Raw genomic sequence first — 12,842 nt, 5'->3', positions numbered from 1 at the left:
AAGTAAGATTAACATACACACCCAACAGAGAGATTAATTATTAAAAAAAAAAAGAGCTATGGTTTTGGATTTTATAAATTTAAAAAGTATTGCGAAATAACATAGAAACCAACCTCTCGAGTCTCGGCTTTAACCACCATTCTCAAGTTGAGAATCTCAATTGGTCAGCAGAGAGAGAATTGCAGAGGAATGTGCAAATCTTTTGTAGTAGGAAGAATGGAAGAATCACATAGAAGTTGGAGTTTTACGGTTTGTAATATCAAACAAATGAATTGCAACCCAAGCCACCAAAAGATAAGAGTCTAGGAGGAGTGTGCAAAAATTGTAGAAGAAAGAAGAAGAAGAAAGATTAACCCCAACGTGTTTGCAAGGAAAAATCGATGGTTTTTACCTTTTTTTTCCCTTTATATTGTGATTAACCTGGCCGAATTATTTGCATATATTAGGTTAGGTAAGAATTAATCTTGAATTTTATTCATATTAGTAACAGGCACTAGACTCAAGTTCTGGTGGACCTAGTGAGAAGGCGTGGGTTCAAATACCACTTCTAAAATATTATTATAAAAGGATATAATGTACAAGAATGTCCCCCTGTCTTTTCATAAAATCATGAACATAAGAAAGAACTTAAAACTAAAAGAAAGATGGGAAATTCAAGCCCTTCCCTCCTTTAATTATATTTCAGTTTCATGTTCAGTCACAATTCTTTTGAATCTTCAACAAAGTTCGGCTTTAGTTCAGCTTTAATTTTCAACATTCAGCTGTCAAAGTCAATTATTGTGGTGGTTGGGTCAATTGTTTGAATTGATCATCCAAGATATTTTAGTTCCTACATTTTGTTGTTCAAACTCAAACGCTTGGCATGCCTGAAATCCTTTTCAAAACCCAGAATAACGCGATCAAGTCTGTGTCAATTGTCAAACCCTAAGTCACACGTCAATGTCAGCTTGCCTTCAAAGACCATTCATTCAAGTTGGCACTGATTTTCTCAGAAACCAATTAAATAATGATATGTGCATAAAGAATCACTAAATCTGAGAAACGAAGTAAAATTAAGCAGAAACTAATGTTCCTCAAGCTTGTGTTGTTCTTTCTTTTCCTTGAAGGGTTTGTAAAGTCACAACAACAAGACCTTGATTTCACCTACAATGGCTTTCAAGGGGTTAACATGAGCTTGGACGGCTTAGCTCAGATTACAGACAATGGACTCCTAATGTTAGCAAACACCACTTTGCAACAGATGGGTCATGCCTTCTACCCCTACCCGATTCGCTTCATGAATTTCTCCACTGGTACTGCTCTTTCCTTCTCTACTACTTTTGTATTTGCCATGTTCTCTCCGATAACAAATGTAGCTGGCCCTGGTTTTGCATTGGCTATTGCACCCTCAAAAGAGTTCCCAAATGCTTTACCAGCCAGTTATCTAGGCCTCTTCAACACGACCAACATCGGCAAATCATCCAACCATATCATCGCAATCGAGCTCGATATCGTTCAAAGCATGGAGTTCAATGATATTGATGGAAACCATGTCGGCATCGATATCAATGACCTGAAATCTGCTAAATCTGCCACAGCTTCTTATTTCAGTGATGAAGAGAATAGGTATGTAAACCTAAGCCTTACCGGTGGAAAACCCTTGCAACTCTGGGTGGATTATTCTGGTTCAGTGAATCAACTTAATGTGACTTTAGCCCCTATTAATGTCACTAAACCAACAATTCCACTGTTGTCCTTCAGAGTTGATCTTTCAAAGATCATAATGGATTCCATGTTTCTGGGCTTCTCCTCAGGGACACATAGCTTGCCCTTATCCTATTATATATTGGGTTGGAGTTTTAAAATGAATGGGAAAGCAAGAGAACTCAATCTCTCCCAACTACCTAAGCTTCCTCATCAGAAAAGAAGACATAAAACAAGCCCTAGGGTTTTTAGTGTTGGGTTTTCTGTGATGGTTGCTACTTTAGTGTTAGTCTTGATTTTCATCATTCGATTTATAGTGAAAAGGAAGAAAAAGTTTGCTGAAGTGCTTGAAGATTGGGAGCTTGATTATGGACTTTACCGGTTCAAATATAAACATCTGTATATTGCCACAAAAGGATTCAAGGACAAAGAGCTTCTTGGAACTGGTGGCTTTGGTTGGGTATACAGAGGTGTATTACCAACGTCCAAGACGGAAGTTGCTGTAAAGCGAGTCTCTCACAATTCGAGACAAGGCGAAAGAGAATTTGTTGCTGAGATTGTTAGTATCGGAAAATTGAGGCATCGGAGCATTGTAACCCTCTTGGGCTACTGCCGACGTAAAGAAGAACTCTTTTTGGTTTATGATTTCATGCCCAATGGGAGTCTAGACAAACTGCTTTTTGGTCAGATGGTGTTGAGTTGGTATCAAAGATTTCGAATAATCAAAAGCATAGCAACAGCATTGTTGTATTTACATGAAGAATGGGAACAGGTAGTGGTTCATAGAGACATAAAGTCTAGTAATGTGTTATTAGACAAGGAGCTAAATGGAAGATTAGGAGATTTTGGGCTTGCACGATTGTATGACCATGGAACTGACCCTCAAACCACCCATGTAGTTGGGACCATTGGTTATCTTGCACCAGAACTATCTAAAACTGGCAAAGCAAACCCCAGAACGGATGTGTTTTCATTTGGGGTTTTTCTACTTGAAGTTGCTTGTGGTAGGAGACCCATAGAGCCAGAAGCATCTGAAGAGTGCATAGTGCTGGTGAATTGGGTTGTTTCATGTTGGTGCAAGGGCACCATTCTAGATACTGTGGACCCAAAACTGGGAAGAAACTATGAAGTGAAGGAAATGGAGCTAGTGTTAAAACTTGGACTCCTTTGCTCTCACCCTATTCCAATTGCTAGGCCAAACATGAGACAAGTTTTATGCCATTTGGAGGGAGAAGTTCCTCTACCAGAGTTACAATCTTTGTATCATAGAATAGTCACGACGGACTTGACTTCTCTGCCTTCAGATGGTTTTGGTGATGTCTCTACTTGTGGTTCTAGTGTTGGGAACGTAATGACTCGCTCATCATCCACTGCAGAATCTGTACTCTCTGGAGGACGTTGAGATTTTCTTAAGATTTCATTAGTGTTTGTTTTTCATTAGATATGTACAAGTTATATATGCTAATTAAACTCTATTTACATCCATATTCAATTATCAGTAATCTTTTTTTTTTTTTAGGTAGAAAAGTCATATTATTCAAGAACGCACAAAGCCAAGGCCGAGGAACACAAATCCAACAGCTAAGGGGTAGAGGTGGGCCAAACAATTATGCCCACAAGTAACTGGGCCTTCTGGGCTAGGAAGTCAGCAACATAATTGACATTCCTAGGAATACAAGATTTTTATTTCCATCATCCCATAGGAGGGAATATATTTACATTAGATAAACGGTGGAGATTGCCCACCAGATCTAAGATGTGGGACCCATGAGCTTAAAGGTCAAAGCTAGTCCCATGTATCCCCAGCTTAAAATCCTTGGAGGCATAAATTTGGGAGGCCATTCAGCGGCCAAGTTGGATGTGCGCCACGTGGCCATCCAAAATTTCTGATCGTTAATTTCTTATAGATGCATAACCCAGTTCTAAAGCAAAGCTGATACGGTTTATCCAACCAAAACACAAAACCGACTCACTTTTGGGGGGGGGGGGGGGGGACTGCAATTTCAATCAAATGGGTCTGTAGAGGATGAATGGGGAAACAAATGTGAAGAGGCAACTAAATTTGCTTTTGTTCTTCTCCCCAATTGAGCTTTCTAAAGGTGACTTCTAGTTTCTCCTGGTAAAATTTATGCAGGAAGAAACACAAATGATTAAGTGAACCTAAAATTATATGGAATTTTCCAATCATTCTATAAACAGTCTGTATAGTTTGCATTTACATTCTGAAGTGGTGACATCCCTATGGAAAATTTCCACTCCAAATCACTCAATACCTTCATCTGTATAGGGTTTTGTGATCACACACACTCTTCAAGGAATCCTCAGGTAGAAAAAGAAAAGAAAACATGAAAAGTAAAAGTCAGTTAATTGGGACCCCAACATCTCAAGAACATAACTTTTCTGAGCAACTCCTTTGATTGCTTCAAACTTCTAATCTCCAACCTTTTTAGCGGATTTCAACATCAAAGTCATCGTTGGAGAAGAAGACCCCTTTTTAGCTTGTGAATAGGATGTATATTGCCTTTGACGTGCTGATGAAGCGATCTCATAACATAATTTCATCTATTAGATGCCTTGATCTTTCAATACCTCCATGGATCCAACACTTGCAGCGACGTTCCAAACTTTGCAAACCAAACTCATCTCTGTTTCGATATTGGAACGGAAATGTTTACTGCCAAACTTTAAAAATTGAAATTGCAGTTTTTTCTTTCTCAAAGTGAGTCGGTTTTGTATTTGGATATCAGTTTTGCTTTAGAACTGGGTTTACTATAACCGATTATGGAAAATGCATTTGTCAAAAAATGACGATCAACATTTTTTAGACGGCTATGTGGCACACATCCAGTGCGGCCGATGGATGGCAGCCAAAATTTGTGCTGAAACCAGATCAAAACTCCTAGAGGAGATGTCCTCTTGAGAAAAAACTAACTGGTGCAAATCATAATTCAATTGATAAGTTAAAACATTGACAAATGGGCCAAAGGAAATCTTCACACTAGAACAAGTGGCGTCTTGCTGAAAAGCTATCTTGATGCAAGTTATAATTTCATCTATTAGATGCCTTGATCCTTCAATACCTCCATGGATCCAACACTTGCAGCGACGTTCCAAACTTTGCAAACCAAACTCATCTCTGTTTCGATATTGGAACGGAAATGCTTACTGTCAAACTTTAAAAATTGAAATTGCGGTTTTTTCTTCCTCAAAGTGAGTCGGTTTTGTGTTTGGATTGTGTAAACCGTATCAGTTTTGCTTTAGAACCGGGTTTACTATAACCGATTATGGAAAATGCATTTGTCAAAAAATGACGATCAACATTTTTTAGACGGCTATGTGGCACACATCCAGTGCGGCCGGTGGATGGCAGCCAAAATTTGTGCTGAAACCGGATCAAAACTCCTAGAGGAGATGTCCTCTTGAGAAAAAACTAACTGGTACAAATCATAATTCAATTGATAAATTAAAACATTGACAAATGGGCCAAAGGAAATCTTCACACTAGAGCAAGTGGCATCTTGTTGAAAAGCTATGTTGACGCAAGTTATAATTCACTTGGACAAGCTTAAATGTTCAGAGCGTCCATCAAGGGAACCCTAGTGCTGAGTTAGATGGCATCTTGCGAAAATGCTATCTTGATGATGCAAGTCAAAGTACGTTTGGACAAAATCAAATGTTGATGAGTGTGTGCTTTGGAAAATCCTAGCATTGACGAAAGTGGCATTAAATGTTGAATATTGTTCTTTGAAAATTTCTGTCACTGGAGCAAGTGGGGCCTTTTGAGGGAGAGCCAATCTCATATAGTAGAAGATTCCTTGGAATTAAGAGTCAGTCAAATAGAGGATTTCCCCACCTTTCTTGTACCCATTTGTTGAAATTGGATTTTGCTTGTGGTTTGTAGTTGATGTTGATCATTCAATATAGACACCAATGACGGCAGCGATGATTCTTGTTGATTTTCTCCCTTTTCCGGCCTCACCCATTGAAGCCAAGGTTTTGTTTTCTCTCTCATGTATTCAGTAGTTTGTATCAGACACACTAGACTAGAGCTAGTGGAGATATGGCCAATATTATACCGTCAAAAAATAATCCTATATGAAAAGCATAGTTGCTACACTCTCAAGTTTTAATCCTAAATGTCCTACCAGATGATACAAATATCATGGATAGTTTAAAAAAAAAAAATTGTACTTTAACCACGTAAGTTGATATCAATTCAATCTGAAAGTACCTTAAAAACTAAACAATTGTTAGAGTTTAGGTTTAAGCACAAGGTTGTTTGGAGCACTATACCCTAAATATCTAGTTTAGAATACCCAACCCATAGCTTTTAGCTAGTATTTATAAAATAACACTAGGTTCTATAATTAAGTAGACGCTCTCACAAAGGCCCATTATACGGTTGGATTATAACTAATCTGATTGCCTATATTAAAACATATGTTGGATATAACTCAAATACCTCAACCATATTTGAGTGGACTCAGATACCTCAATAACCATTTGCAAGAATATCTAAGAAGGATGTCAAAATATATTGTAGCTGGGATTTTTTCTTTTTTCTTTTTTGCTTGTAAGGCCCAAATTATTTGGTTAAGGTGAGATTCAAAGAGTATAAATTCTCTACCTACGAATAAAGGATTGTACTTTTCTCATATTTTTTCATCACAAATTAAGAGATTAGAGCTGAATTCTCTTTGTAAATATGTGATAAAAAACTGTAAATTTAAGGGAGCACAATCCTCCGTCCTCACGAGTAAAGACGAGGGAGTTCATTATTGAATGCATTTAAGTGTTTCTCAACATTTCTTCCCTTCCACTGGACAAAGAATTTCTCGTTCATTTCAGTGAAATTTCAAAAAGGACAAAGAATCTCACATAATATTAGTTATTGTGACTGGGTATTTATTAGAAAAACTAGCTAAAAGAGAGAATCAAGAAGAATTAATCTACAAAATAGTAAATTATTATTTGACAAACTCATGATAGAATTAACATACATTTTCGAAGATAAATTCCAACCTTGTAGAGATGATATAAGAATAAAAAGAAGATCTAACACCACTGTAGCAAAAGTGAAGGATGATACTCGAAGAAAAACACCACAATAAGAAGCATGTTTGATGCCAAGGATCTCACAAGCAATCATGGTGCTCACCATAGCTGGACAGGTATACCATTACTTGGTATTTTGAGCTTCTGAAAATAATTCTTATCCCTTTACATGTGTGACCTTGAGATTTATATATATCTCTAGGGTGGAGATGACCAGCCATAAAGTCCACCCTAAGTGAGATGCTAGCCCACTAATGCTCATATCCAGAATGCCCTTAAGACTTACCTTGACAATTACTAGAAAGCCCCCAAAAGAAATAGGAAACAAAATTACAGAACTGCCATTAATAAAACAAAACAAATTGGTTTTGCAACAAATAGAGAAGAAAATAAATAAGTTTTTACTAATAAATAAAAACAAATTTGCAAAACTATTTTATCAATAAATCCTTTCAAAAGGCAGTCTGTAGGTACGCGTACACTTTCGCAATTGTCAAATCACTGGTAATGGAGCACTAGTCACTAAGATCAACACTCAACGTACACATAATCTTTTCATGGATGGACTCCACATATTCAAAATGTATTAACCATAGAGAGACTAGTCCTCATATCTCCCATAGTCTGAGCAATTTTAACTTGCACCCGTCAAAACCCATCATAGTCCAACAATGTATATTTATACAATAATACATTATGATGGGTGCGATCAAATCAAGGACTACAATATGGTTAAACCAGATGATCATCCATAAAATCAGTCCAAACAATCCAATGGACCAAATAACCACATAAATCATCATAAACAATAAATGCCATATACAATCAAAATAACCTTACAAATGTCCAATGTGAATGTGCAAGTAAAATAATAACATGTGCTGGGCCACATAATTCCTACAGTATTTGGTCAATCGGTTGGACTATTGGGGTTTCAAGACTTAGAATCTTCACTGTCAACTTACCTTCAAAGACCATTCATCAACTTTCCTTGCCTTCTTTTTTCTATGAAAAGGATTGTGATCAATATGGTTCATTGGATTAAGTTTTGTGTATTTCTATCACATTGTCAAGATTGTTACTCAGACTTTTTTCTTAATGGTTCCCTTCTTGACTTCCTAAGTAGTGAGATGTGCGGCCGTGGCTTCAAGAAGCTATTGATATTATTGAAGAAAAGATAATGACAGTAACAATTTGAACAAAGCCCATTTTATTTATTACCAAGTCTGAGAAGAAAAGGAAAAACAAAAGTTGCAAAACAATGGTTTTCAAGTACTTGCTGTTGTTTCTAATTGTTATCAGATCCACTGCATCACAACAAGAAGGTGTTGGTTTCACCTACAATGGCTTTCGAGGAGTTAACTTGAGCTTGGATGGCTTAGCACATATTACACAGAATGGTCTCCTGACGTTGGTGAACACCACAAAGAGAGGGATGGGTCATGCCTTCTATCCCCAACCAATTTCCTTCGTGAATAAATCAAGTGGTAATGTTCTTTCCTTCTCTACCACTTTTGTATTTGCTATACTTTCTGAGTTACCAACAGTAGGAGGCCCTGGAATTGTGTTTGTAATCTCACCCTCCAAAACATTCCGTGGGGCCTTAGCTAGCAGTTATCTTGGTTTATTCAACACTACTAGCACTGGCCAGTCATCTAATCATATAATTGGAGTTGAGTTAGACACCAATCAAAACATGGAGTTTAATGATATTGATGATAACCATGTTGGTATTGATATAAACGGCTTGAAGTCTGTTATTTCTATGCCAGCATCTTATTTTAGTGGCCAAGAGAATCGGTTTCTAAATGTGAGCCTCAAAAGTGGAAACCTCATGCAACTCTGGGTTGAGTATGATGGAACAGAGAAGCAACTTAATGTGACTTTAGCTCCAATTTCCATCCCTAAACCAAAGATCCCACTGTTGTCCTTGATCATTGACCTATCTCAGACCATAGTGGATCCCATGTTTGTGGGTTTCTCATCATCTACTTCTGCATTGGATGTACATCATTATGTGCTGGGGTGGAGCTTTACGATGAAGGGGAAAGCTAAAGAACTCTCTCTCTCCCAACTTCCTAAGCTTCCTCCAATGGGATCTAAAACAAACTCAGGACTTTTTAACATTGGATTTCCTGTGATGGGTGTTAGTTTAGTGTTATTGTCTATCGTTACAATTCTATTTTTTGTAAGAAGGAAGAAGAAGTTTGCAGAAGTTCTTGAAGATTGGGAACTTCAATATGGTCCTCAAAGATTCAAATATAAAGATCTCTACACAGGAACTAAAGGATTTCATGACAAGCAGCTTCTGGGTATAGGTGGGTTTGGTAAAGTCTACAAAGGTATACTACCCAATTCAAAAGAAGTTGCAGTGAAGAGAGTATCACATGATTCAAGACAAGGGGTGAGAGAATTCATTGCTGAGATTGTCAGTATTGGGAAATTGAAGCATCGGAATATAGTAACACTCTTGGGTTATTGCAGACGCAAAGCAGAGCTCCTTCTAGTGTATGATTTCATGCCTAATGGAAGTTTAGACAAGCTCATCTTTGAACAATCTGCAACCAAGCAAGTGTTGAGCTGGGATCAAAGGTTCCAAATAGTTAAAGGTGTGGCATCTGCATTACTATATCTTCATGAAGAATGTGAACAAGTTGTGGTTCATAGAGATGTCAAGTCAAGCAATGTGATGTTAGATGGAGAATTGAATGGGAAATTGGGAGATTTTGGGCTTGCGAGATTGTATGATCACGGAGGTGAACCTAGATCCACCCATGTGGTAGGGACGTTCGGTTATCTTGCACCAGAACTATCTACAACTGGTAAAGTAAGCCCTAGTATGGATGTGTTTGCATTTGGGATATTTTTACTTGAAGTTGCTTGTGGAAGGAGGCCAGTAGAGCCACAAGCATCAGAAGAGTGTATTGTGTTGGTAGATTGCGTGATTTCGAGTTTGTGTAAGGGCTTGATTCTTGAAATGGCAGATCCCAAATTGGAAATGAATTATGAAGTAGAAGAAATGGAGTTAGTGCTAAAACTTGGTTTGCTTTGTTCTCACTCCATTCCAACTGTGAGGCCAAGCATGCGAGAAGTTGTGCTTTATTTGAAGGGAGAGGTTTTGCTACCAATGCTGCCATTTCTGAGTGAGACAATTTCTATGTGTTCAGAAGATAAAGTTGGTGATTTCCATCTTTGGTGCCCTAGTCTTGGGAGTGCAATGGGTCAATCACCATCATCAATTGCAGATTCTCTACTCTCGGGAGGACATTGACTCTATCAAATAAAGATCTACAAAGTTGTGGTTGTTGTTGTTGTAGGTTCTTCCCTGCTCCTGGTTCTAGGAGTATCTTGGTTGTCCTTCTACAAGTACATGATCAAAACTTATCTGAGTAGTGGTTTATGTTGTTGTTGTAGGTCTCCCCCCCCCCCCCCGGCCTACCCGCAGTGGTTCTAGGTGTATCTTGAATGTCCTTCTACTCTCGGGAGGACGTTGACTCTATCAAATAGAGATCTACCAAGTCGTGGTTGTTGTTGTTGTAGGTTCCTCCCCTACTCTTGGTTCTAGGAGTATCTTGGATGTCCTTCTACAAGTACATGATCTGGACTTATCTGAGTAGTGGTTTATGTTGTTGTTGTAGGTCCCCCCCGGCTGCCCACGGTGGTTCTAGTGTATCTTGGATGTCCTTCTACAAGTACAAGATCCGGACTCATCCGATCTTGTTGTCAACTTTACTAATGTGCAATTTGGACGTTAGATGAGTTTTGGTTTCAGTTAAAGTTGAAGATCTGATGTATGTTTTCTACTTTCATGCCATAATTAAACTTACAAGTTGCTTACTCAACTTATTCATTTGGCTGCTTGTCAATTGTGGAGTCAAGTTTCATAGATATGATTTCTTATTTTAGGTTAATCTACAAATTCAATGATTGGTCAGTTTCAATTTCATTTGAAGTTGAAGGTTCAATTTTTGTTTTGTAGCTTCACGCACACCAATTAGAGTTAGACGACTCAGAAGCTTTACCCTTGCGTAAAATTTAGTTAAGCTTTTGAGGGGAAGTCTTGCCCTAGAAGGGTTACTATGTTATGTAATGTCATGAACATAATTGGCAAAGACATAAGCAATATTGGTTAGGACTTCCTTCCATTTGGCTGCTATAAGGTGGTGATTGTTTTTTTAAAGTAAAGGGAAGCAAAGAGATGATAGCATGGAAACACAAGGTTTGAATACAAGCATCCGAAACCAAGGAGAGGAATTTGACCAAACTATCATACATGCATTAGACAAGTTCATCCAAGCTAAGAAATTGGTCCATCCCAATAACACCTTAGAAATAAGCTGTAATTATAACATCAACTAATAAGCTCACAGGATATGTAATATGCATCCACCATCACAATCACTCAAATAAGCGAAAACATATCAAGTCCCCACACTTCAACCTATAGGCTTGGCATGAGTGTCTTGGCAATAGGAAAATACCAAGAGCTGACAGACTTCCTCAATGCAATAGAAATTGGAGTTGGAGGTAGATTCCATCCGACCATCTGCTTGGACAGCCAACAAAACCCCTATCAGTAGTGCTCCTAAATAGGGACCCTAGGCGCAAGAAAATGTTGGACTAGATGTGATCCAAATCCCATAGAGGATTGCTTCACACCAGAGACAATCAAACTTGACCAGATCTAAAGAGTAGGCACTACCATCTAAACGTATAGCAGCAAACAGACCAAGGCGATAAGCACAGAGCTTGCGTGAAAACTCTTTGGCACACACTGGTTGTGCAAGAACCTCCAGCGTCTCCATCTCTAATAGCTCAACTCCATGAAACACCATCAGAAAGGATAAACATTTTCCAAGTGAAGCCATTGAAGCCTTCAAATGGTTTCTTGTACACTGGCTTTGCAAGAACCCCGGTGGAGATTAAGGGTTGATGAACCTTCTTGCAGATCCAATTGTTAACGATTTAGAACTCAATGGTCACAGAAGCAATAGTCATGAATGGAACTAGAAAACTAAGATGAGAACACCAAAAAACAAATAAAACTAAGATGAGAATACCAAGAACAACAAAACACAAAGAGGGAAAACATACCACAAAGGGTGGAGACTGACATGCCAGTACGGCGGAGAAGAATCATGTCATAGGGGCAGAGAAGCTACATCTTGAAAAGTAATTGGTAGATCTGGAGACGGAAGTGGAGGGAAGGTTTTGCTTAAGTAAAGGGTGTCGGCATAGGAAACCTCAAGATTATTAGTGGCTTTAGCATTTTACGGACCCGTTAAAGAAGTTATGCTCCAAAACAGAGAGAACCACCCACAAATTTTGTGTTTAGAGGGTTTGTAGAATGTCTCACTTGAATTTCAGTAGAAAACACGCAATACCATATACATCAAACAATTCTTGAAATCTGTGATGACATGTTTAATTGGGTGATACAAATCCAGAACTGAATTGGTCTATTTTCTTTTCAGATCAACCTAGGGTTGGTAGATATGGGTGTTCAGCCTTTGTTTGATACGTTTGTGTGGTCATGAGCCTATTCTATGGGCCCACATGTTGGTGCCCCGGCTAAATAAAAAAATATTTAATTACTTTAATCAATGTAGAATCTGCCAGATTTAAGTTATAAGAGCATAATAGTCTTTTCTTATGCTTTGTATTTCAGTTTTAAGTGTCCTAGTCTAAGTTAATTAGTTTCTATTTTGAGTTTGTTTCAAAGATTGAAGTTAGAGTCCAGCTTGGAGTCCATATATTAGATCAGGACTTCCTCATTTTATGCAAAAATGGATTTGATAGAGAGAGACTAGACTGAATGTTGAATAAGAAAAGCTTCTTTCCAAGTAATTCCTCTTGTGCTTGTTAGTAATTCTTGGTTCTATCAATTGGGAAGTGAAGACCCAAGGCTGGCAATAACTCTAAAGGTGAACTCAAGCCTAGACACCTGTGGCTGGTTGAAGATCGGAGTTCAACCTTCATTCTCCAATTGAGTATTCCATCTTAACCAATTAACCCAACGAGGGAACTCACATGCTACTAACATTTGGTCAAGCTTAAATGGTCTGAGCATCCGTCAAGGGAACCCTAATGCTGAGTTAGATGGC

General features: G+C 38.2%; 1 protein-coding gene and 1 pseudogene across 2 annotated transcripts; both read left to right on the top strand.

Moving 5' to 3' along the window:
- Window positions 1-1,066: 1,066 nt before the first annotated feature.
- LOC149016095 (L-type lectin-domain containing receptor kinase IV.1-like) lies at window positions 1,067-3,175 on the top strand. 2 transcript variants are annotated; one of them, XM_089155552.1, is made up of 2 exons: window positions 1,100-1,292; window positions 1,416-3,175. In XM_089155552.1, the coding sequence occupies exons 1-2, from the start codon at window positions 1,169-1,171 to the stop codon at window positions 3,083-3,085; spliced, it is 1,794 nt and encodes a 597-aa protein (XP_089011678.1). In that variant the 5' UTR covers window positions 1,100-1,168; the 3' UTR covers window positions 3,086-3,175. The 2 variants fall into 2 exon arrangements, with proteins under 2 accessions (XP_089011677.1, XP_089011678.1); XM_089155551.1 differs by having other exon boundaries at window positions 1,067-3,175.
- A 4,807-nt stretch (window positions 3,176-7,982) lies between these two features.
- Window positions 7,983-10,009, top strand: LOC149016094 (L-type lectin-domain containing receptor kinase IV.2 pseudogene; annotated as a pseudogene).
- The last annotated feature ends 2,833 nt before the right edge of the window (window positions 10,010-12,842 follow it).

This window comes from Hakea prostrata, chromosome 5 (genome assembly GCF_041222555.1).
Source record: "Hakea prostrata isolate BN-2017 chromosome 5, UWA_Hpros_2, whole genome shotgun sequence".
Classification (NCBI taxonomy): domain Eukaryota; kingdom Viridiplantae; phylum Streptophyta; class Magnoliopsida; order Proteales; family Proteaceae; genus Hakea; species Hakea prostrata.
Note: the sequence above shows the minus strand (reverse complement) of the source record. Positions and strands in the feature narration are given on the sequence as shown.